Raw genomic sequence first — 12783 nt, 5'->3', positions numbered from 1 at the left:
ACAACAATTCTCTCTATAAGTAAACTTTTTCAAGGTAGACAAAACACAATTTGAACCGAACAAAATTATCTGATCCTGTTTTAATATGTGCATTAAAACACATGCAGCAGCCTCTCTGTCTTTGGATATACATTTGTGTGATCATCTGTACTTGATGTCTACTTGTTGAACGCCGCTCTGATCTCCAATTCAGGATGGAAGCGTACAGATCTGAAAAGATCCATATTATGACATTATATATAACATCATCAATCAATATGAATGCACACTAGCAGTGCCAATATGTGTTATTTATTCAAACTCATTTAAGCTACAAATATAAGACATTGACTTTGCTGCCAATTTAAGCAGCAGAAGCCTCCAACAGAAAACAAACTCAGATGATTAAAAGCTCAAGGAAACATTTTAATTGATATAAAATAAATACGAGACCGACAACAAAGAGTCCCACAACAGACCAGAACCCGACCAGACAACTGACTCATTCATCTCAGCCCACCAGACAATATTAAAGCTGAAAGTTGGATGGAGAGTTGTCTTGACGACAAGGAACAAAACAAGTTGATTCACATTTCCACCTGAGAGTCACTCTGAATCACCTCATTACTCACTCACAGGTCCATGCACGGCACACACAGTTGTCCAGGTTGTAGCATGGGTTTATATAAAAGTAACTTTACAAGTCAAACACTGTATCATGCTCCATCTTCACTGCCAACATGGCTGACAATTCAGGTGGGAAATTGGAACCAGCCATCGAGCAAATAATGCAGATTATTTTACCATATGTGTTACAGTACAAACAATAACCCATAATAAACAAACGCAGTCAAGCTCTGCACCAGAGAGGCTATAAAACATATCTAAATGCTGAAACAGTTTATCAACCCATAAAAAAAAATCAGCAACTAGTACAATGATCAATTAATCACTTAAGTCATTTTTCAAGCAAAAAAGCCAAACAGTACCTTTTTCCAGCTTTTCCATTGTGAAGATTTGCTGCTTTTCTTTGTTTTATGTAATAGTCCACTGGATAGATTAGGGATAGATTGGGATTTTGGACTGTTGGCTGGACTGTTGGCATCTCAAGACATTTATTTAACTGTGCCCTATGGCCTTTATTCAGACTTTACTGACATGCCATAGACCAAATGATTAATAAATTATTGGAGGAAATATTCGTCAGAGCAGTTCACAATGAAAACAACATTAGTTGGAGCTTAAGTCCTAGATTCAACTAAAAGTGTATCTAACTTCCATATCTACCCTGACTACCTGTCTTCCAGGAGTATCCCTGATGAAAGCATCTGCGACCCGAACCACAGCGGAGACTCCACTCTGGTTGCCTTAAGGCTGGAAAACAACTACATCGATCCCCTGAAGGTCTCACCAACAGCCTTTTCTTGTGTACGCTCCTCTTCAAGTGTGATCTTGAAACCCCAGAAAACCAAGTGACATGTGACAAATTCACACAAAACAAAAAAACTAAAAGACACTTGTTTAAAACCTCAGAAAGACAGGGGCAAAACGTTTTTAATCTGCCAAGAGAAGTCACAATTTAAGATGAATTTTCCCTCACTGGCCTCCTCTGATGCTGTATGTTCCTGAAATTACACAAAAATAATATTAAATTACTTAAATAGGCTTTCATGTCTGATGTACAGGTTGAACAAGGACAAAAAGAAACTTAACTCAAAACACAGTTGCCACTAATGTAATTTGCCTTATGGGAATGTACTGTCCTGTCATATCCTTGGACTGAACCCGAGCTGCATAAAAGATTTTCTTCTTCTCAAGCCCTAGTACACTGTTTTAGGTCTGGTAAGTTGTTTTGCACTGTTGCCTGGCCCAACTTATACTGGTGTGAAGGTGACAGAACACCTTCAGACTTCAAAATCAAACACATCTGTCTGCTTTAGTCAAATGTTAAACTCTCTAAAATGGAAAGAATTCCTGCACCATACACAGTAAAATGAAAATGCTAATAAAGAAATGGAAAGAATTCTATGAAGTGAGACCACAAGCCCAACACATTATTTTTAACAACCTCACTACCTTCATGTTCCATTTCTCAGCTCTGTTTCTTCCAGTGCCTCCTTTCTCTGACATGGAAAGGACTGCGAGTAGTGAGATCACATTGTGTGACAAATCATTCAAGAGTTGTGTAAAAGATTAGAAGACGGTTAAAGGATTAAGTTAAAGTGAGTGCTGTTGGAGAACCTAATTCCCCTGACAGATAAAGAGACAGAATATGTAATGACATGTCAGCCCATTTCCTCCATCTTTTATGTTCTTTATCCGCACTTCAGTGCATAGAAGCAGGGCAGGAACTTCCTCTGGTGCAGTTAAACTGGATTTATTCTTGACACAAGGGATTAACTGGAGTCGTATGGTGTAGGTTTTGATTTATAGTGCAGTGTCAGATTTTACCTGTTGATGGCCCCACAATAAATGCAGGTATTGTACACAATCAGCCTGTATGGCTTTCATTTCACTTTGTAATATAAAGTGACGGTGGGCCGCACACATACTTATAAAACTTGAGTTACATCCACCTTTAGTTGGTGTGTTCAAGTTGCTTCGTTCATTGTTGATTGGGCATTGTGGTTATCAGAGGGTTTGCTATAGAGTTGGGACTATGTGGTCAGAGACAATTTCAAGGAGAACCCTTTAACGAATGCCTTTGACCTCAAAGTCTCTCCAAGGACACTCCTCAAGCAGAACAGAGTTGAGATACGGGGGGAACCACTGGCTCCAGAAGTATTTTCCCTACTGTAATTCCCATTTAACATTTCCTCAACACAGAAACTATTTAATACTATAGGTCTATGTTTATGTAGGGATGGGAATCGAGAACTGGTTCCAAATTGTCCAAGCCATCGGGATCGTATGGATATGCTTGGTGGTATCCTTTTATCATGTTTTTTTATGGCAGAGAGTAAGAAACGGTCAAAAAGCGTGGCTCAAACTACTATAACTGTACTCTGTTTCGACACTATGTGTTTAGACTGAGATAATAAAACAGTTGTGTTGATGCTGAAAACTGTGTAAACCTACTTCTTTTCTACAAATATTCTTCAGGAAGCAATAAGATAACTGACCAATAAGCAAAACTGATATTAGTATCAACAAAATAAATTCCCATCCCTATGTTTATGCCTAAACTGTAATATATTAATAAGTAAACAACAGCACTGAGAGTGAATAAAACCAGGCTTCTGCAGCTTGGGAGAGTAAATCCTTTATGAACAGGCAGGGAAGATGGGGAATAAATGTTCTTTACTCACAGATCGTCCCACTGCTTTAAATAACATTGACTAGAGGTACAGTGTGCCCAAATATTTAAGTGTAATTTACAGTTAAGAAGAGTTGTTTTATTACAAATACAAAAAATGACTTTAAAAAAAAATGTATTTGAACATTTGAATTGAAATACAGCTGCCCCTCACTTTGCTCTTGGCTGGCCAACATGCATAGATTATATGACAAAATGTCTATCTGATGTGTCAACAATCATATACTATAGTTGACAACAATGTTTGTTACGGTGACAATGTCAAATAAACTTCACTATGTTCCTATTATTGTCTTATTGATGAAGTCTCACCTACATTAACTACTCCATATAAATAAAAACACTTCAGAACTTGCAAGTCACATTTTCTGGTCACTATACTACGAGTCACGTTCATTATGTTTCAAAGTACAATACCATATAAACTGCAAGGATCTGCAAGGTTTATTCTTCAGGTTATCGAGGACATCTGCGCAGATGACTGGGACTATGCATGCCATGAACTGCATACGTGTTTCTTTTTGTTTCATGTTTCCTGAGTGGAACAAACTAAAACCCAACCACTACTTGTTTTTTAAGGCTGAATACAGATGTTGATTACAGTTTGATAAGCTGATTACTGTGCAGTGGCCGATATTAAGAAAAACAAACACATACCAAGACCAAGATATGTAGTGAGCAGGACATTTTATAGGTTAAAATTAAACTTGTCAGTGCTCTCTGGTGGACAAATTATGTACATGACATGTTTTGTTACTCAGTGGTCGATATACTGTATATCTGTGATAAGGTAATATCCTCCAATTCATCAGATGGACTCCTGTGACTTGAGTTTTATCCGCTGCTCATGTGGGCAGCACCGTGTTCACAGACTCCTATTACCAGTATAGTCAGGGTCCAAAATGAGGTCTTCTGCCAATGGAAGATAAACTGAGAAAATTTACCAGCCAAAAATATTTTTACTGACCATAAAAAGGGATTTTGGTTTTGAGCTTCATATTTTAGCCAGGATCTCGATGGTTCCTGCTCCGCAAAAACGCCAACTTTCGTGACTTCTCTCTTTCATCTTCATGTTGTCTTTTAGGTGGTGTAACACTGGCATCTCTAGTAACATGTAACAGAGATGTTTCTTAGGGCAAAAACATAGAACGACATTGAGCAGAAAGCATTAAATAGTAGTAAGCTGCTTTGATTTGATTGGTTGTTGTGATATGTACAGCTAACAGTGAGCTTCACATTAGTCTCAGTGCTCACGTTAAAACTGTAGCGATGTAAACCTGGCAACTCTGGGATATCAATTATTTACCAGCCACTCTTTTCTGTCAAACCCAAAATATACCCACATTTGGTGCTTGGTAGGTGTTCATTTTGGACCCTGAGTATAGTAGAGAACCACATTTGCTCTTTAAGTCCATTTTGGAATATATCAACTCTCTTACTTAGCAGGCATAATGACTCCACAGATATTTGTTATCAGGTTCATGGAAGAAAACAGATTCAATCAATGTCACCCCTACTAATATAAGGTAACCTGCTCTAAAAATGTACAACAAAAAGGCAAGATTTAATAAATCTTATAAGTCACAGCCTGATAATCTGGGGACTGCCATCAAGGAGCACTACAGCAGACCTATTTGAAATGATGAAGAAAGTCAGAGTGGTGATTCAGAGGTCTGGAACGAGGCTACATAAGTCTGATGTTTCCATCTGGAACACTGTACAACAACTTGAGGTTTCTTAGGAGGCATGTTGACAGTGAATGCAAATATTCAACCTGTGAGGTGTACAGTATGAGTCACATATCCAAACAGAAATTTAGGCTATATTCCACTGGATTTCCTGATCCCATACACTGTCAGCACATCCAGTTTGAGGAGTCCATTCATTTACTTTAATGTTATCAAATTAACACCTGAGGCCTCAGGGAGGAGGTGGAGCTATAATGATTATTAAAGAATATGTCATGCTGAAATGTGATAATCTTCGCATCACATGTCGTCTGTCCTCATGCAATACACATCCAATGAAAGCTGTAATTATCAGAGCTGAACGCCAACTTTATCATAATATTTTCCTCTGAAAGCCTGAGGCTTAGGATCATTTACTTCAGTAGCAGACAGATCTAAAGGACGATTGGAACAGAAAAGCTCAAATGTGAAGAGGACAAAAACCTCAGCTCCTTCTTGGGGAAGACAAATTGGAAATATTAGGTAATTATATGCAGACAAAAATAAACCTAAAAGTAGAAAAGCAATAAAAACAACAATCAGTAATGTCTGGTCAGTTTCTAGATGCTGGCGGTCGTCATCTCTTCGTACTTCAGCTGGAAAACTTTCTTCCAATGAGCCGAAGCTCAGAGATCAAAGGTTTTCCTGTAGAAAGGAGAGAATTCTTCCCGTCTGCCAACATGAACGGCTGCTGCATTCATCAGTCTCAAGTACATGAAGGAACAATCTAATAGTCACTAGTTCACATGACCAACATCAATGCTCCTCAGGATGAGGACATATAGCTGATCAATTCACTCACAAATTCAGTACTGAGCAGGTACTGAGCTGGACTTTCATTGAGCTGAATAACAGGATGAATTATTTGAGACTCTTGTAGTTTTGGTCACAAATTAACATGAATTTTTTCAGTTGTTCATCTGATCTTTACTTTTTTCATGTGACAGATTATGAGACAGAAGATATAATGACATATCGGCCCATTTCCTTCATCTTTTACATTTTTTATCCTCTAGTTACTTCCTCTGGTGCAGTTAAACTGGAATTATTATTGAAGCACGCAACCTTATTGTTTGGTTTTAATTTATAGTGTCAGATTCAGACTTGTTGATGGCCTCACAACAATGAGCACAGTAATGATTTTCCTTCACTTTGTGCTATAGAGTGACGGAGGGCTGCGTATATACTAACTGGGGTGTAACTTCTATTTCCCCTCGTCTTATTAGTGAACAGGAGACTCTTTCTGTGCAGTTGCCGTGTTTACGTGGCATTCATTGTTGAGTGGGGACTGTGGTTATCAGAGGGTTTCCAATAGAGTTTCATGGAGATGAGTATAGCTATGTGGACTATGTGGTCTGAAGAAACATTTCCTCTAAGAGAACCCTCTAACAGACACCTTTCAAAGAACTGTGCTGTACTGTACGAGTGTACGAAATAAGCACTGTTTGCATTTCCCCCATATTTAATACCAAATTATATAATCTTATAATAGAACTAATATCAAATATATCAGGCAACTCACAATGACTGACTGATGTTGCTAATGTCAAGAATGTTCACAGTAAATTTTTTCAGCTTCAACTGTGTCCTTTTACCTTCATTAAACACTTAATGGACAGAACGCGTTTCATTGTTCAACTCACTTTGCACCCACTTCAGTTTAAAAGTTATTGTGTGCTTGTTTAACGTACATTTACATAGCAATTAGGTCATATGGCCAAGATACAAAATACAAGAAGAGGCACTAAAAGTGTTGACTGATTGAAACATAGTGGGATTGTCATCCAGTTAGACAGACATCTTATTACAGGCCTGCAACAGCCTCAAATACAGGATTGTTTTCACTTTTTTTAGAACATTTATCAATTCCTTTTAGGATATAAGAATATATGTATATATAATATATGTATATAACAAAAATACTTCTAAAATATTATAACCTACCTGAGCTTTAACTATAGCTAGGGACTCTAGTTGAAACTCACTGCAACGATACAATGTCCAGTCTTCTATTTATCTGGCTTTGATGATGTTACTATATAATAATATTGTGAGCCCCCTTTATGATTTTGCTCTGTGTGCTCCCAATTACTTGTTGGTGCCCAAGCTCCAGACTACTCTCAGAATGGAGCCTATGCACAATATTTATAATTTCCAGATTAAAAAAAAAAAAAAATAATATTGGAATTGCAAGCCTCAAAAATTCCTTCGTCAGGTGGACTCATGGTGAGGTGAGGTCATGGTAAAGTCTGAGGATGGTGGACACTGGTCTGTTGTGCAGTCTGTCTCGTCTAACACTCCCAGCAGCAGGTAACACGCAGAGTTGTGACCCTGTCACAGCTCTATTAAAATGTTATGTTCCTGTGGCACGAAAGCAACAGCACCGCTGAGGCAACTCCTTGGCACCGTCACCCTGCAAGTTGCCCCGGTGACTCACAGATTTAAAAGGCTCAGCTGGAGGAAATTCTTGTCAATATAAGAGCACAACAAGCTCCAGCCGGTCCAGAGCCGTCACAGACGTCTGATGGGTTGGAAAGTATGAGGTCCTGAGAGACAAGAGACATCCTGACCGCCTCCCATCAGGAACACAGACCATCTCCCATCAGGAAATAATCTCTAACATTTAATTTGCAGTTTGAATACAGTAATTCCAACAATTACGCCATATATTTTTTCATAACCACAAACCCATTTCCCTCTTCGGACTATTAAAGCTACCGAATTAAATCTCTCTGTGGCAGACCAGTCAGCTGAGAAATATGAGGTTTTCATGCACAACAGAAGATGACGGCACGACAAACGTCCTGCTTAAAACAAAACTTCAACATTTTAAAGTTTCCTTTTGTAGTTTGTACAGTGCAGAACAACGCCTGTGTCCTCTCATAGTGCAGAGAAAGCAGAAAACTCCCAAGCAGGTTTACATCAGGGTCTAATCAAATCACTGCAATGTTTGTGAAAATGGTATCCTTTAATCTTAAAATCTGGCTCTTAACAGAGTATTGTTTCAACAGAGCTATGAAGCTGTGATTATGAGGCAGTGGAAACTGAGCCTGAGGTTTTAACAGGAGAACCATAAATGTGAACTTGCTTACATATCAGATAATAGTATTTTACACTGTAACTGAGGCACTGCTCAACTCAGTGTTGAAATTCACCAACAGCGAAGTGCTTAAACCCATTGGCCAGCAGGATGCCCCGGTTTACACATCTGATGATGAAAACTGAAGAGTGTGCCAATGCCTTAAACCAATGCAGACCGTTAATAAGAGTGAGAACCTTATTGTTTGTGATAAACGTGCACAAAGCATGAAAGCACGAATGAGATGCATGCAAGAACAGGACATCCCCATTGTCCACCATCAGACAGAAATGTGTACAAACAAGACTCTTTTTAGCTTAGAGACTGAAGCAGGCTTTGTTATGCAAAAGGTATTTAAATTTAAATGGAACTGTATCTTCAGTTTTTTCACAAGCAGCTGAATTTGAAGCTTAAATGAAATGAGAAGAAAAAATCCTGTAAATATAATTCAGTTTGAACAAAATATTGCATTAGAAATACTATTACTAATTACTACTTTCAGTTTTCATGGACAGTTGGAAACTGCTGGTGATAAAAAAGAAGCTTAAGATGCTTAAAAAGAAAGACATTTCTTTCACAGAGTATGTTGAACATGGGAGAGTTCAGCAAGCTCCTTGTCGATGAGATAATCATCTAACCAGATCTCTTGATGGTTTGGAAAATATGATTTCCACATCGAGGAGATGCATTGAAACCAGAACACAGACCCGCTCCCATTTCGGTTGGTCTGACTGCCAAACCAGGGCATATTTGGATGGTCTGGCTCTGCCATAAGTTGTGCCTCAGAATGCCGTTCCAGCTCAGCTCAGCAGAAAATACCAGCACTGACTGGAAAAAGGAATAGTATAACACGTGAACCCCTGAGGGAGCAGGCTCCTGTTAGCTTTTCCATTCCTGGGAGGTATTTATCATTTCTGCATTAAACGTAAAGCTTTAGTCGTGTCTTGTTAAGATAGGAGACAACACAAAACAAATCATGTTGACTGGATGTTAAAAGCATCATCTCTGTTTCTCTTCTCCCTCTCCTGGCTTTGCTTTCCAATTAAGGAGGAAATCTACCACAACATAAACAGAAAGCTCCCAGTTCTCACTGGTAACTTGTAAATTTTAAATTGCCTGTGTGTTTATGCCAGTTATTCCTAGTTTGGTTAAGTCTTTTCTAGAAATTAGCATCAATATTTTGATATAAACATTTGAGCTGTGAAAGAAGTGTATCTGAAATCTTACAGCCTTTTATGTGATGATTTTTGATGCATGATTTTTCAGATATAAGTCCAACAAGCAATATTGGCAGAACATAACAAGGTGCATAAACAAAGGGGCTTAAATTTCACGTAAAAAATTAAACACTAAATTGTGTAGGTCAACATGGCGGCCACAGTTCTTTGTTTGGGAAGGTCAGTTACTAAGGAGCAGATGAAGGAACACCTCAAACTTAAAGACAGATGGCATCATCCTATAACTCCCTGGGAGGGTCGGCTCACCTTCGTCCTAACATTTGATGTTTCACTGAGAAAACCCAAACAGCTTCAGCAGCTGTACAGTCCCTCTATTCTTGTTTAACCCAGTGCCAATAGGCCTTAGTGTAGGACCCATTCATGTTGATGTAAAATATTTAATATGGCAGCCGGCCGAGAAGCGAGGGGAGGTGACAGACCTACGAGTATGTTCTATATAAAGACTTCAGCATTCAGGAGTCTGAAGCTAATTATCCTGGCATCACTTCAAAGCTCCTGATGAAAAGCACATGACTAAAGTCCCAAACAATGCCTTTTCAAACCTGAGTCCCTGAGACGTACAGTTGGTGGGATCACAGAAGGAGTGAAGAGCTCTTAACTGAAACTGAACCTCTCACCCTAACAGCAGAGGTTTTTCCGTCGGTGGGGGTGTTCTGGGGGCCGTTTTTTTTTTCTTCCTGGAGAGAGAGGGTGATGCTGTTCTCCGTTCACTGGGAATGTATTGACTGAGGATCCAACTCTCAGCCTTCCAGCTGGACCCTGCAGCTGCTCTGCTCACTGCGTGGGGTTTAAACCAGGACACAAACACACCTGACTGCTGAGGTAGGACACACCCTGGATTTATTAACAAAACAACTGCCTCATCTTTTTAAGTTTTTAATTAGTCTGGCTTTTTTTATTTTCAGAGAATGCAGCATCTGGTCTTTAGGGCAGTTTACAAGACTTCTGCTGAATACCTTAAAGGTGGTGGAGGCGTTTCAGGGGAGAAACAGGACTAGGCTGCAAATTCTAGTCTAAAAATCCTAATTTTACCAGCTAATCTAGGTCTGTATTGTGGGAAAAACTGATGTTTTTTAAGGGAAAATATTTTAAATGCAATTATTTCTGAGTGAGTTAGATTTGTATGCAACTTATAGAGCACAACAAGATCAGTTTACGGGAATGTTATCTGTGGGTAACACTTAGGTGAACTAGATAATGGGCAAAATCTGAAGGGAAGGTGATGTTTAATAGTTGGGTTTTATTTATGTGTTACTTGGCTGGAGTCTTGGTTCAAGTTGATCTCATTTAACAGAAATACTAAGTAATTTTCCATTGAGTACAGTCATAACAATCTCGTAAATACAAACACATGAGGGAAATTGTCTCAATCATCTTAAATTTCTAAAGTTACTTCACGTACAAAGCAGATCTTACACTAGTATGTGTACTGAAACAATTAATCAGTTAGTCAATTAACAATACTTTTGCTCATCAATTAATTGTCAATTAGAAAAATGATTATTTTAAAAGCAACAATTTTCGACTTTTTGACAGGTTCCAGTTTGCCCAATGTGAGGATTTGCTGTTTTTCTCATCATTGTAAACTGAATATCTTCGGATTTTGGACTGTTGGTCGGACATAAACAAGACATAATGTCTTGAGCTCTGTTTAACTGGGATGTTTCACTACTTTCTGACATTTTATAGACTTAACGATTAACCCAATAATTGATAGATTATTTAATTACTAAATAATCATTAGTTGCAGCTGTAGTGGTAGTGACATATACTAAGAGAGCACTGATAGGGATCAGAGGGGGATAAAGGCTGGTCATGTCCCTCCGGTTTGGATGTTTTGTAAAATGCAAACCTCTAACTAATAGTATAATTAGATAAAATAGTATAATAATAGTATAATTCAAACAATGAACAAAAACTCTGCACCAGTCTAACTGCAGTGAAGTCAGATTAACTGGAACGGTTTTCAAGGCTTGTTTGATTAAGTGAAAGGAAAGCACAATAATGACCACCCAGTTGCTAAAGCAAAACCCCACCAAGTTACAAAAGATACATCAAGAAAACAGCCTAAACTACTACTAAATGAGCACATGAGGAACAAAAGACAGTGTGGGTGCGGAGGAAGGGTCTGTGCTGAGCGGTATTTGCTGTTGTAGCAGGATGCTCGACCACCACCACATATTTGTGGGTGGACTGACTGCTCAACTGAAGGGCTCAAAATCCATCAAGATTACTAGACGCACGCAACCAGACAATCTCAGTCTCTCTCTGCTGGCTATATGAATGTGTAACAGAGGAAGATATATAAATCATTTTGTGAATCACCACAGATGCTGAATAGGTGAGAGCTGGAGAAACATTTATGTTGGCTGCAAGAACCCATTTCCAGTGGAGGTTCTCAGAGCTTCATGGAAAAACTGATAGAAAAAAGAGCAGCACTAACTGAAACCGATCTCTTCAGGAACTCTGCATGCCCTTTCACCATGCACTGTTTTAGTAATACATTCCTAAATCAGGCTAATTTGGGGCTGTAAAACAGAAACTCAACTGGAGCACTAAAAACAGCTTTGGTGGGTCTGAGGTAACATTAGCACTGTTTAGCATAACGGCTACTGAAGTTTTATACAGTATGGCTCCAATACTCCAGAGTCTACAAGAAGTTTATAGGAAAACCATTGTCAGACTAATTCGCCACCACTAATATAGTAACAGAATCTTGATTCATATTTGATCAACACTGCCTAGTTTGACAGCTTGATCTAAGTTTCATGAGCCTGGGGCGTTGCACTGGATGGACCTTCAGACTGAATGCAACAACCAATCAGGGCAGCAAAACTTGTGACGAGACTTTTCAAATCTGGACTGCGGACAGTCCTCTGTCAATCATCGTATAAAACCTGCCCTATATTAAATAAATGTTTATAATTGGTCTCGACCAGATCCAGGATGGGTGGAATTCAGTTTGAATGGAGGCCTGACGCATCTGCCAGAGCAAATGAAACATCATGAGCTCGGGAGATTTGTCTGGTTCCCAGGCTAGGAACGCCAGGTGCAGGGAAAAAACACTGTCCAAATGCTTGCATTATGTTACCATGGCAGCCACCAGGGCAACTAAGTATATTTATTCAAGTACTGTACGTAAGTACAATAACTAAAGGAGTTCAATACCTGAAGAAATTGTGGTGGGACTGCTTGCTGCTGAAAAGCTGACACTGAGCTGTATTGCTTGATGCATTGCTGAATTGTCTTTAAAGTGTGGAGGATTTAGTGGCATCTAGTGGTTGAAGTTGCAGATTGCAACTAACTGAGCACCGCTTACATCTATTTGACAACCTGGGAATGAGAAAGGGCTGTGAAGTGTAAAAGATTAACTAAAGAAAAATGTGACAGTCCATATCTAGAGCCAGTGTTTGGTTTGTGCGTTCTGGACTACTGTAGAAACAT

The 12783-nt window shown here is 38.9% G+C and overlaps 3 protein-coding genes across 3 annotated transcripts in view; 2 read left to right on the top strand and 1 right to left on the bottom strand.

Moving 5' to 3' along the window:
• Positions 1-1506, top strand: part of ecm2 (extracellular matrix protein 2, female organ and adipocyte specific) — a 20735-nt gene extending 19229 nt beyond the window's left edge. The window contains exon 12 of the mRNA XM_035662386.1: positions 1287-1506. Within this exon, the coding sequence (XP_035518279.1) occupies positions 1287-1455 (169 nt within the window). The 3' untranslated portion in view covers positions 1456-1506. The remainder of the gene's footprint in view (positions 1-1286) is intronic.
• cenpp (centromere protein P) overlaps positions 1-12783 on the bottom strand; it is an 88964-nt gene that overhangs the window by 23220 nt on the left and 52961 nt on the right. The gene's annotated exons all lie outside the window — the stretch shown is intronic.
• aspn (asporin (LRR class 1)) overlaps positions 9949-12783 on the top strand; it is a 9985-nt gene continuing 7150 nt past the window's right edge. Inside the window, exon 1 of the mRNA XM_035662387.1 lies at positions 9949-10161. The gene's annotated coding sequence lies outside the window, so the exon portion shown is untranslated. The remainder of the gene's footprint in view (positions 10162-12783) is intronic.

Source organism: Morone saxatilis, unplaced genomic scaffold, assembly GCF_004916995.1.
Source record: "Morone saxatilis isolate NCDOM2014 unplaced genomic scaffold, NCSU_SB_2.0 Contig18, whole genome shotgun sequence".
Lineage (NCBI taxonomy): Eukaryota > Metazoa > Chordata > Actinopteri > Moronidae > Morone > Morone saxatilis.
This window is presented reverse-complemented; position numbering and strand designations above follow the sequence as displayed.